The 12,379-nt window shown below is 45.1% G+C and overlaps 1 protein-coding gene across 5 annotated transcripts in view; it reads left to right on the forward strand.

Moving 5' to 3' along the window:
* Window positions 1–12,379, forward strand: part of ITPR1 (inositol 1,4,5-trisphosphate receptor type 1) — a 123,670-nt gene that overhangs the window by 60,465 nt on the left and 50,826 nt on the right. For all 5 annotated transcript variants that reach the window (XR_010791239.1, XM_066596959.1, XM_066596958.1 and 2 more), the window contains exons 15-33: window positions 1,224–1,365; window positions 1,436–1,594; window positions 2,241–2,413; window positions 2,533–2,652; window positions 3,358–3,552; window positions 3,647–3,898; window positions 5,623–5,764; window positions 5,855–6,008; window positions 6,253–6,443; window positions 6,614–6,734; window positions 6,847–6,901; window positions 7,520–7,685; window positions 7,759–7,923; window positions 8,074–8,139; window positions 8,218–8,355; window positions 8,430–8,555; window positions 11,405–11,605; window positions 11,699–11,950; window positions 12,187–12,312. Coding sequence is in view for 4 of the 5 variants with exons in the window: in XM_066596959.1 (XP_066453056.1) it covers window positions 1,224–1,365; window positions 1,436–1,594; window positions 2,241–2,413; window positions 2,533–2,652; window positions 3,358–3,552; window positions 3,647–3,898; window positions 5,623–5,764; window positions 5,855–6,008; window positions 6,253–6,443; window positions 6,614–6,734; window positions 6,847–6,901; window positions 7,520–7,685; window positions 7,759–7,923; window positions 8,074–8,139; window positions 8,218–8,355; window positions 8,430–8,555; window positions 11,405–11,605; window positions 11,699–11,950; window positions 12,187–12,312 (2,944 nt within the window). In the remaining variant the exon portion in view is untranslated. The remainder of the gene's footprint in view (window positions 1–1,223; window positions 1,366–1,435; window positions 1,595–2,240; window positions 2,414–2,532; window positions 2,653–3,357; window positions 3,553–3,646; window positions 3,899–5,622; window positions 5,765–5,854; window positions 6,009–6,252; window positions 6,444–6,613; window positions 6,735–6,846; window positions 6,902–7,519; window positions 7,686–7,758; window positions 7,924–8,073; window positions 8,140–8,217; window positions 8,356–8,429; window positions 8,556–11,404; window positions 11,606–11,698; window positions 11,951–12,186; window positions 12,313–12,379) is intronic.

Here is a 12,379-nt window from a genome sequence, read left to right on the forward strand (position 1 = left end):
AATGATGGCTATTACAGTGCAGTTACCTCTAGTGATCATAGATGACATTGTCTTTTTGATATCTGTTTTTTCGTTTTCTTTCTGACTGGCTTTGACTTCCAGCCACCACTGTGCTCTGCACATTCTTACCTATCCTAACCCTCCTTACATACAAATAGTACCTCGCTCTGTAACCCCAGTTACAATGTACCCCATCCAGTTGTTGTGCTTCTTGTTTCCTAACGTTACAATGTGCCACTCCCACAAATGGGGTACAGAATTCCCCCTTCATCCATGTGCCCCTCAAATAGTTGCAGTGCAGGGGCATACTAGAATTCTGACTCTGGGCCCTGTCTAAACTCAGTGGGATGACTTAAAAGTAACTGGTGTTGCAGTTTGAGTGGCCAACTTCTCTCCTCAGGACAGGATGCACTGTATTAGGAGTTGGCCACTCAAGTAGCAGCAGTGCAAGTGACTAAAGTCACATGGAGTTGCATAGCTAGGCCACTGACTCTGGCCACATAAAACACTGCATTCATAATTCTGCTAGTTAGCAGCAGTGGGTTATGAGAACCTACGGCTAACTGCTAGTCTAAGGCCTCATCCACGAGAACTTTTTTGAATTGCAGGCTAAGCCGCTCATAGGGATGCATGGGTGTCCGCAGCTTAATTAAAGCATGCAGATTTGTTTTGAGGACTTTCCCGTCCGGAAAACAAATCTCAGCATACTCCCATTTTGCTGCATATCCTGCATGGACTGCTTCCATTGAAGTCAACGGAAAACATCCGATTCGTGGCCCGTCCGCAATTACTGTGGGAAAGCGGGAGTCAAAAGAAGAGCAAAAGTACCATGCGCCCCAGCTGGTGCATCCATGGTACAGAAGAGCCACAGACCGGGTCGACTCCCGCTGCGGGAGGAATCTGACCCGCCCGTGGACATGAGGCCTAACACTACAGCTAACCTACTGCATATCTCGCAGCACAATATAAATTGAGCATGGTGGCATCCAGAGCTGCGTTCAGTATTCTGCTGGCTTTCTCTTACCGTAGTGCAGTGTATTGTGGGAGCTCGGCTGTTGGGTCATATATTTTTGAATTTGGGAGAGCAACTGACAGACGTAGCTTTGGATGTGACTGGAGTGTAAGATACTTGGTTTCAGTTTTCTAGTTACAATGTATCTTCTCAGTCTGTCCATTGATATGAAATGTTGCGGCATCTACTGTAAATCCTTCTTTGTCACCAGAGCTGTGACCAAGCTGTTGGAGGAGCTGGTCTACTTTGTGACGGCAGGGATCAATTCAGGCCAGGATGTCCTGGAGGTTCTGGTGAACAAACCAAACCGGGAGCGCCAGAAACTGATGCGGGAGCAGAATATCCTTAAACAGGTAAGTGACTCCTCCATGTGCAGGATGAGCCGTCTCTCTTCAAGATGTTAACTTGTGTGTCCTTCAAAAGATCTTCAAGCTGCTGCAGGCGCCATTCACAGACTGTGGGGATGGCCCAATGCTGAGGCTGGAGGAGCTTGGGGATCAGCGGCACGCACCGTTTAGGCACATCTGTCGACTCTGTTACCGTGTACTTAGACACTCACAGCAAGACTACCGGAAAAATCAGGTGGGGGTTAAACTTTAAAAGGGTCCTCTGTCCTATGCTCATTATATTATGTCTTTTTATGAGGAATTTAGCTTTGTATTCAAGTTACTAAACTTTCGAGTTTTTGCCTATTTACTGGATGGGTGAAAACTGGATCAGTGTCTATACAATCACTGGGATTCCAACCGATCCAGAGAACACTGAGGTCCCATTTGTTCAACTTCCATGGATGGGTGAAAACTTGGAAAATCCCTTAGAAGAAAAATTAAGAATATTCCAGTTACTGATACCAAACTTCAAATCCTTTTGTATAGACCAAGATAAATGGTGGTCTGCCACCTATTACTATAGAGCTTTCTATATACAAATATATACAGCCACCACTAGGGAGCTCACTGTATAGATCTATACACCGATCACTGGGGAATCTCTCCACAAAAGTATACATCAACCACTAGGGGAAGCTCGGGGTATACAGATATTCTGTGATGCTCTCTGCATACAGATATATGCAGCCACCACTAGAGGGAGTTCCCCCACTGTGGTGGCTGCAGGAAGATGGTCACAATGTTAAGATTGTCTATGTAGAGCATTCGTTGCTGTGTATCAGGAAAATTTAGCTCCCTCCGCTATGGTGGCTAGTTACCTTCTTGTGTTGTCTACACAGGAATACATTGCCAAGCAATTTGGCTTCATGCAAAAGCAGATTGGTTACGATGTTCTGGCAGAAGATACGATCACAGCTCTGCTGCACAATAACCGCAAGTTGTTAGAGAAGCACATTACGGCGGCTGAGATCGACACCTTCGTCAGCTTGGTGAGGAAGAATCGAGAACCAAGGTGAGGCCATTGGTGGAGGATGGGTGCGGAGGCATCATGCTGCACTTAAAGGAACGCTCCTGCTGGCACGGAGCACAACTCAGAACTTCCCTTTTTTTTTTTTTTTTTTTCCACTGAAGGTTTCTGGATTATTTGTCTGATCTCTGCGTCTCCATGAATAAATCCATCCCCGTCACTCAGGAGCTGATCTGTAAGGCTGTTTTAAACCCGGCCAACGCTGACATCCTGATCGAGACCAAGTAAGATCTCAATGTCAGATCTTGTGTTATTTTGAAAGGGATTTTTTTAATTTGCATAATCTCAGTTCAGCTATGGCTTCCCACCCCCCACCCAATCATCAAAGGGGTCCGCGTGCTGTTACTCAATGAGATGTGTGGTGGGAGTAATGTTGAAGAGACCCTCCCCTCCTTCTGGAACCTGGATGCCCCCCCCCCCCCCCCCCACCTCACTTTTTCTTATCCAGACACTTATCACCTGCCCTGTGGATAGGTGATTAAAACTTGACTTTAAGAAAACTTTTAAAGACATTACATCAAGATTGCCTGTGTCCTCATCGTCCCTGTGGGGTTATTGCACCCCCCACCCCCACAATGAGGAGACTACTAAATGGAGCGCTAGTGCTCCATTCACTTTCAATGGGGCTTGAGTGTACCTGAGTAGCACCTGCTCAGGTATTACTCTGTCAGGCCCATTGAAGCGAATGAAGCATTGAACATGCATGCTTGGGCTGTATTCCCTTCATACTGATGATCCCTGCAGGGGAAGAGGGTACACCCCCTCCCCCCAGCATTGATGGGCCGAATGGGACCTGGTGAAACACCCACCAATCAGCAAATTATCCCCTATCCTATCAATGTCTTATAGATAGACTTATAAAAAGGGGTTGTTCCAAGGTTGCAAGTTATCCTTTCTCTATACAGACTTGCTGTTTCTCTTTCCAATAGGCTCGTCCTGTCTCGTTTTGAGTTTGAAGGCCTCAGTAGTGGTGATAACCCGTTGGATACTGGAGAAGATGAGGAGGAGGTTTGGCTGTTTTGGAGGGACAGTAATAAGGAAAATCGTAGTAGGAGCATAAGAGAATTGGCCCAAGATGCTAAAGAGGGTCAGAAAGAAGATCAAGACGTATTAAGTTACTACAGGTAAAACACTGGTGCTCCCTCATATCTTACAGGGGGATGTCTACTAGCTGCTCATCTGATGTCCCCTTATCTCACCCTATAACCGTCCCTGCAGATACCAGCTCAACCTCTTTGCTCGTATGTGCCTGGACCGGCAGTACCTGGCTATTAATGAGATCTCTGGACAGCTGGATGTGGACCTTATCTTGCGCTGTATGGCAGATGAGAACCTACCGTTTGATCTGCGAGCATCTTTCTCCCGTCTGATGCTTCATATGCATGTGGACAGAGACCCACAGGAGCAAGTGACGCCGGTGAAGTACGCTCGATTATGGTCTGAAATACCATCGGAAATCGCGATTGACGAGTAAGTGAAGACCTGGACAGCAGAGCATTTCATAAAGGAGTCTTTTATAATAATGCTTTCACTCACGCCACTTTCTGCTCCTCTGAACTGGCACATTTGGCTGATGGTTATGTAATATTGATTAGTCTTGGCCTCTGTCAGGTCAGAAAGCAATGGCGCAATATTAGTAACTTGTTACTTTTTTTTTAATTACAACTCCAATTCTAAATAAGTTGAGCTGCTGTGCAAAATGTACATTTATGTTAAGAAAAAATGTAATTATTTGGAAACCTCATAACAATATTTTTTCAGCATAGAACATAAAACACATCAGAAGGGAGAAATGTCTCCATTTCACTTAAACTCGTTAGAAGTTGATGGCAGCAAAACCTCACAAGTTAGTCCAGGACTAACGAAAGGGTGGAAAAGCCAGTAGTACTAATGGGAAAACGGCTAGAAGGTCAATTTTCTAAGTCACATGAGTATATAAAGAGTGCGTTTAGAGACTCTCAGAAGCAAAGATGATCGGAGGTTCGCAATTTTACACTGAGGAACGTTTTTCTGAAATCGTTCCACAATTTTTAGATGCAGTTCTTCAGATTCTAGACTGAATATCCCACCTACAGTACATAATATCGAAAGTCAGAGAAGCTGAAGACCTTCATGTGCACAAGGGACAAGGCCAACGGTCAATATTGGATGCTCAAGATCTACAGCCCTCGGGCGTCACTGCATTATAAACAGGCATGATTCTGTAATACAGATCACTGTATGGGCTCAGGGATACTTCCAGAAATCATTGTGTGAACAGTTTGCCAATCAAGAAATGGAAGCTAAAGCTGTATCATGCAAAGGAGCCAAATATTAACACAATCAAGGAACGCCAGCGTCTTCGCTGGGCCAAAGCTCATTTAAAATGGACTGAATCAGAAAGGGGAAAACTCTTCTGTGATCAGATAATCCTAATTGAAAATTATTTTTGGAAACTACAGCCGTGTCCTGCAGACTCGAGGAGAGGAACCATCCAGCTTGTTTGTGTGCAGTTCAAAACCCTGCATCTTCATGGTATGGGGCTGTGTTAGTGCCTACAACATGGGCATCTCACACCTTGAAAGGCGATATTAATGCTGAGCAGTACATAGAGGTTATAGAACATATGCTTTCATTCAGACGTCTTTCAGGGAAGACCTTGTATATTTCAGCAAGACAATGCTAAACCACATACTGCATCCATCACAACAGCATGGCTTCACAGAAGAGTCCAGGGGCTGAACCGGCCGCCTGCAGTTTGGCGAATTATGAAATTAAAAATCTGTCAAATGTGACCCACGACTGTTAAGCAACTAGAATCCTACATTGGACAAGAATGGGGCAACACTTTTCTCTCAAAACCCCAGCAACTGGTCTCCTCACTTCCCAGAAGAGGGGACGCTACACAATGGTATACATGGCCCTGGACCAACTTTTGTGAACTGTGTTGCTGCCATCGATTTTCTAAATGAGTTAATATTTTGGTTTTTTTGGTGTGTTTTTTTTTTTTTTTTAAGAAATGAAATGGAACAATGTCTCACCTCATTCTGATATGTATTCTATGTCTATTGGGAAAAATATCTAGCTAAAGGAGATTTCATGAATCATTACTTTTTTCTTTACATTTTACACAGCGCCCCATGTCCTTAAGTGCCCTGGGATAAAGACTTGACACTAACTCCCCCCCTCCCTTTTTTTTCTTTTTTGTCCCTCAGCTATGATAGCAGTGGGACCTCAAGGGATGACATAAAGGAGAAGTTTGCTCAGACCATGGAGTTTGTGGAAGAATATCTGCGCGATGTGGTTGGACAGAGGTTTCCTTTCTCAGACAAGGAAAAGAACAAGTTGACCTTCGAGGTGACTCTACCCATCTGCAGCAGGCGCCTAACCCTCTGCTATCTAAATGAACATCTATTGACGTCTTGCCATCTGTTCTAATCTCCTCAGGTGGTGAACCTGGCGCGGAATCTCATTTACTTCGGTTTTTACAACTTTAGTGACCTTCTCCGGCTAACCAAGATTCTTCTGGCTATCCTGGACTGTGTGCACCTGACGACCAACTTCTCATCTAACAAAATGGGCAAAGGGGATGAGAAGCAAGGTATCTAAATGGCCATTGAGAATTCTGTCTTACAGTTGCCCCTTTGACTTTGTTTCATAATGTAGGCCATGCAGTAGCATCCTCTCTCAATCTGTCTAAAACCTGCCAATTGGCAATTAAATAAAGGCAATCATTGCTCCCACATGAGTCCAGGGTAGTTGGGATACATAACTTAGGACTCTACTTGTTCTATATTTGGTTGGTGCCATCTACAGTGTGTAACTTAGACTTTTCTAACTTGCAGGTGGCAGCAATGTGATGCGCTCCATCCATGGTGTTGGTGAGCTCATGACACAAGTCGTGTTGCGTGGTGGTGGCTTCCTTCCAATGACCCCCATGGCGGCACCTGAAGGAGCCATCAAACCTCAACGGGAACCAGAGAAGGAGGACATCCTGGTCATGGACACTAAGCTGAAGATTATAGAGATCTTGCAGGTACAGAAAGGGGTGGGATCCTTCATGTCTGTAATTCTACTGCTCGGTAAGGCAGAGTTTGGCACCATGAACTTTATTGTAGAGGAGTCTTTTGTGATGAGATGAACCCGACATCAAATCTGCCGCATTCCTGATGCTCCTTAGAACTGTGGTTTCTTGTTGTTCTTCAGTTCATTCTCAATGTCCGCTTGGATTACCGCATCTCCTGCCTCCTCTGCATCTTCAAGAATGAGTTTGATGAGAGCAATTCTCAGACCAGTGATGGTTCAGATAGCACCACAGTGGTACCAGGTACGATGGACCAGCAGCAGTAGTATTCACAGTTCAACCCTACAATTGTGTTTATCATATTTTTCAAGTGCAACTACAACACAGATATATGTATCTTTATTTCCTCTTTTAGGAGCTCTGGATTTTGAGCACATTGAGGAACAAGCAGAAGGAATCTTTGGTGGAAGGCGAGTATTACTTCCTACCCCTGTTACCACTAGTTTTAATGGAGTATGCACCTTCAACACTTTCTCTTAAAGGGGTTCTACCAAGATCCAAAGCTAACTTCTATCCACAGGTACATCTTAAAACTACTTACTGTGGCATTGGAGCACTGCTGCGGCCAAAGTAAATAATTGCTGGCTGGAAGGACCAGATACCGGGGAGAAGCAGTAGGCATTGTGTAAGGAGCATGCCATAGCCCTTTCCAATCCAATTTTGGATTTAGGGTTTCCTAAAAGGCGTTCTTTCTGCCGTTTATACAACGGTGCCATCTGCTGGCTTAAGCCAGTGTGTGCACCAGAGGCTCTGACAGTGGAGTCGCTGGCAATGGATGGTAAGAATACCCTGTCGGTCGTCTCTTGACATTGGCGCTGTACAAGCTTCAATCAGAATGTAGGAAGACAGACAGTGGATTGGAAACTGTTAATATATCAATATTAAAAGCCATTTTGGCAGTGGAGGAAGGACAACCCCTTTTTAAAGAGCAGTTTTTTGTTTTTTTTTTCCTTTAGCTTTCTAAAACTCTTTTTAACCGCCTGGTAATCAGGTACAGATTTGGTAACTTCTCCCTTCTCCTTCCATAGTGAGGAGAACACTCCTTTGGACTTGGACGATGACGGTGGCCGCACGTTTCTGCGTGTCCTGCTGCACCTTACAATGCATGACTACCCCCCACTAGTGTCGGGAGCCCTGCAGCTGCTATTCCGCCACTTCAGCCAAAGACAAGAGGTTCTGCAGGCATTTAAACAGGTAGGTGGGCATTGACTGCTCCTCTGTCTGGTGGTTGCCTCTAAGGGTCTCTGACTGCCATCTCTGCTTCCAGGTTCAGCTCCTTGTGACCAGTCAGGATGTGGACAACTACAAGCAGATAAAACAGGACTTGGATCAGCTGAGATCCATCGTGGAGAAGTCAGAGCTTTGGGTATATAAGGGATCGGGTCCAGAAGAGGCTCCAGAGGCACCAGCTGGAAACGCAGACGGCAAGGATGTAAGTTTTGTTTTTTTGTTTGTTTTTTTTTTTTTTTGGCTGCCTACCTGACCGACTTTCATTGAAGAGCTTGATGTACGTGGAAGGCATACTCATGAGCTTAGTGTCTTTCGGTAGAATTGTCTCAACCCCTTTCTTTTCTCACCGCAGGAGGGCTCCCGGACCCCTAAGAAACCAGAGACAACAAGTAGCTACAACTACAGGGTGGTTCGAGAGGTAGGCCATTGATATAATGGATCAGCCCTAGCTCTAGATTTGTGAACTCTCCTCACCTTTGCTTCTTTAACCTTTCAGATCCTCTTGCGTCTCAGCAAGCTCTGTGTGCAGGAAAACACATCGGGGCGCAGAAACCGCAAACAGCAGCAGCGCCTCTTGCGTAACATGGGAGCGCACACGGTGGTGCTGGAACTGCTACAGATCCCTTACGAAAAGGTTCGTTAAGAGAAAATTTGAAGTTTAACTAAATGTATGAAGAATATTTCCATAAAACGTTCCTTCTATTTCAGACGGAGGACACACGGATGCAGGAGATCATGAGAATCGCCCATGAATTCTTGCAGAACTTCTGTGCAGGAAACCAACAGAATCAGGCGCTGCTACATAAACACATCAACCTGTTCCTGACTCCGGGGGTGAGTAGATGCTGGAAGGACCAGTGCAGATAATCTGAAGGAAATGTGTGCCTGATATACGCTCATTGGCCCTTTTATTAAAGTCCCCCTCATGATTGGCACTTTCTGGTATGGAAATGACTCCTGTGACTCTGGACTGTGACTCTGGAGTGCAGCATAAAATCACATGAAAAGTCTTCCATGGATCAATTTCAGTGGGAATCCACATTACATGGGAAAATCCAGCAATCTGAGCGACTTCCAACAAGGCCTGGTCATTGGTGCTAGACTAGCCGGGGCCAGGATTTCGCTGCCAACCATGTGGGTTGTTTTTCTTTTCCCATGTAACAGTATGGAGAATATATTGATGGCATGATCAAGCAAAACATCCAGTGACAGGCAGTCCTGTAGATGGAAACTAGTCACTGGAAGGGGTCAGGAGGATGTCCAGAATTGTTCTGATCAACAGGCGCTGCACAGTCAGCCAAATACAACACTAGTGCTCCAACTAGCGTTTCTGAATGCACAACTCGCCGTTCCGCAGAACGGATGGGCTTATTAGAGTAGATGACCAGTTCCAGTGCCATTGTGTAGAGAAACAGTCACAATTTTTTGCGCCCTTTTGCCCGCTAGAGTTATCATTGAGCAGAGGAAAAAAATCACCTGGTTAGATGGATCCATATTTATGTTGCACAGTGCTGATGGGAGGTCCTTCCTGTCAGCTGGTCAGAACATGTCAGCACCTCCATCTAATCTACGACTACTACATGAAGCTTCCTGTCCGCAGGCCTGGCTAATCCATGTGTATGATTCCTGAGACTGTTCTATCCACACTTGTAGCAGAGGATGGAGATGGACTTGTTAATGTCTGTGCAGCACAATTGTGACCTAAAAAAATCTCTAACTTGGCTCATGTCAGTTTAGTATCTTGGACCTTTTGACTTTTTGCTTATCTTGCAACTTTTTTAAAATGGCAAGAAAAGTTGACAGGACTTGGCAGGAGGGGCATGGCCTCCTAAGGCAAATCGCTTTTCCTCTAGAAGCAGCTGGAAATCTCCAACAGCTGATATCTGGCTGAGACTGTTTACATTGTGTGTTTGGTTCTGTCCAGGTATCCTCTCACAATTTCCATATAAAATCAGGAAAACTGCATCACTCGAAGGAACTCATCTCTGCCTTTTTTATAGAAAACTATTCAATTTTTTTTTTTCTTTTTTTGGTGCGCAGACCATAAAATATGCGCCAAACTTAAGGTGTTCACCTTATTTTTGCTGCAGCATTCGTCAGCACTCTCCTGATGAGACTGGAGTAAGATCACTAATCATTAGGAATTTTCTTCCAGTAGGTTTTTAGTAGCTTGTGGTCTATATAGATTTGTTCTCTTGGTGGTGCCAAACCCTTCCAACAAATTGGTCTCATGATTGCTTTTGTTTGGGAGCACTAAATTGTTTGAATATAGGAATATTTTCTGCTACTTTCTAGTAAACTTTCAATCTTCCTCCATTTTCAAGATGTTTGCTGTCGGTGAATAACACCACTGTGATGTTCACCACCCAGCTAACCTGTACATAGCTGGTCAGCACTTGGCTGAGAAGTGGACACACTTGTATCCAGGCTGTCCAGTCTACACAATGCTCTGTGAGCTAAACTCCAGACTGATATATTGTAACAAACTAAAGGTCCATTTAGACACTATTATCGCTCAAAAGCCATCTTTTGAGTGATAATCGTTGCATCTAAACGCACGGCCATGGTGCACTATTCATTCATCGTTTTTCTAGCAAGCTAGAACTCGCCAATGACATCAGTGCCGCATGCTGATTTTCTTAGTAGGCGGGGCTGATGGTATCCTGGTGGCAATTCTCAGCGGGACACCAGCTGAAAGCTCAAAACAAAACAGCTGCTTTGTTCTCTGAGCTGTCGCGATGGTATCCCGCTCCTCCTGCATTAGCTCTTTAGTAGCTAATTGGCTACATAGAGTTATGCAAAGATGATTGCTTAAAACTCTTTCAAACAGTTGTTTGAGTTTTTTTTTTTAATATATTAAACGATTTTATCTTGCAGTGTAAGGCCCCCTGTGCACGGCCAAGGCAGAATATTGCTAGCAAAATTCTGCCGCAGGGGACAAGGGGGGGAGCACTGTCAGGTCTCTGCGGTGAGCCTATCTAATAGGCTCATCACGGCATGCCGTGATTTAGATTCCGCGAGTGGAGAATCGCTCTGATTCTCCGTTCGTGTACGCCGGGGCAACACTATAGAAAGCTTCAGTGATCAGAAAGCGATTTATCGCCGGCTGGTCATCACCCGTGGACATGCAGCCTTTAATGGGCCTTAACAGTTCTGCTGTTAGTGTCTACATATGTAGCAAAGGTTAAACTGACTGTTGTGTTAAATAAACAGTAGCTCTGTATTGTCTGCACTGGATACAATTGTATCTGCTTCCCAGCCACAAGCACATCTTCTGTATGTACAGCATTACTGCCTTTGAATGGAAGCAAGTGTTTACTAACTGCAAGCAGGGGTGTGAAAAATGGGGAGTGAAATGCTATAGAGGGCATTTAGCTGTTTACACCAGATTTATGCCGGTTGCAAATTTCTGCACACAAAGCTTATTTATTAACTTTTTTTATTTAAAACCTTAGCCTGTGGCACCTTATGCCATCAGCCATGAGTACTTCTTTTTAATTTTTTTTACTTTTGACTTGCGTAAGTCTTGCACCAACGTGACTTGATGCTATTTCTAGCATGATAAATTCCCCTCTTAGTTTAAGCTCCATTTAGGTTGTTACTTTGTATCCCAGGAGCCTGGTTTGGTGCCATTACTCCGTACTTGCATCCATTGATCATGTCTCTTCTGACTTCTGGTGTAGATCCTGGAAGCGGTCACCATGCAGCACATCTTCATGAATAACTTCCAGTTATGCAGTGAGATTAATGAGCGTGTCGTCCAGCACTTCGCTCACTGTATCGAAACGCACGGCCGCAGCGTTCAGTACATCAAGTTTCTGCAGACCATTGTGAAGGCTGAAGGCCGGTTCATTAAGAAGTGCCAGGATATAGTGATGGCGGAGGTGAGACTTGGCAACGGCACCTGCTCTGCGCTTCATCCTCCCTGACAGTCAGACGCGTTCATCTCTTGCTGAGTCTTGCTTTCTCTTCTACAGCTGGTGAACTCCGGTGAGGACGTCCTGGTCTTCTACAACGACCGGGCTTCGTTCCAGACTCTGGTGCAGATGATGCGATCAGAGAGGGAGCGCATGGATGAGAACAGTCCTCTGATGTATCACATTCACTTGGTGGAGCTCCTGGCTGTGTGCACGGAAGGCAAGAACGTCTACACCGAGATCAAGTGCAACTCGCTGCTGCCACTGGATGACATCGTCCGTGTGGTCACTCATGAAGATTGCATCCCAGAGGTGAGACTAAATCTAATGACAGGCCAAAGGAGGCTCTTAAAGGAGAGTTCCACCTGAGCTTGTGTTGGGTTACCTGTAGACAGATTTAAAGAACCTGGACAACTGTCAGCGGAAAAATCAATTTAAGGCAAATTCACATGATGGTGGTTGCATGTAAACCTGACCACCAAGAGGGTGACAAGCAATTATTCACTAGTTATTTAGTTTCATTCCCCCCCCCCCCCCCCCTTTCCCAGGTGAAGATCGCCTACATCAACTTCCTCAATCACTGTTATGTGGACACAGAAGTGGAGATGAAGGAGATTTACACCAGCAACCACATGTGGAAACTTTTTGAGAACTTCCTGGTTGACATCTGCAGGGTAAGAAGTTATGGTACTCCCCACCCCGTCCACACTCTTCTTGGCTTGTGTTCGCAGTTGTCAGCCA

This window comes from Eleutherodactylus coqui, chromosome 3, assembly GCF_035609145.1.
Source record: "Eleutherodactylus coqui strain aEleCoq1 chromosome 3, aEleCoq1.hap1, whole genome shotgun sequence".
Classification (NCBI taxonomy): domain Eukaryota; kingdom Metazoa; phylum Chordata; class Amphibia; order Anura; family Eleutherodactylidae; genus Eleutherodactylus; species Eleutherodactylus coqui.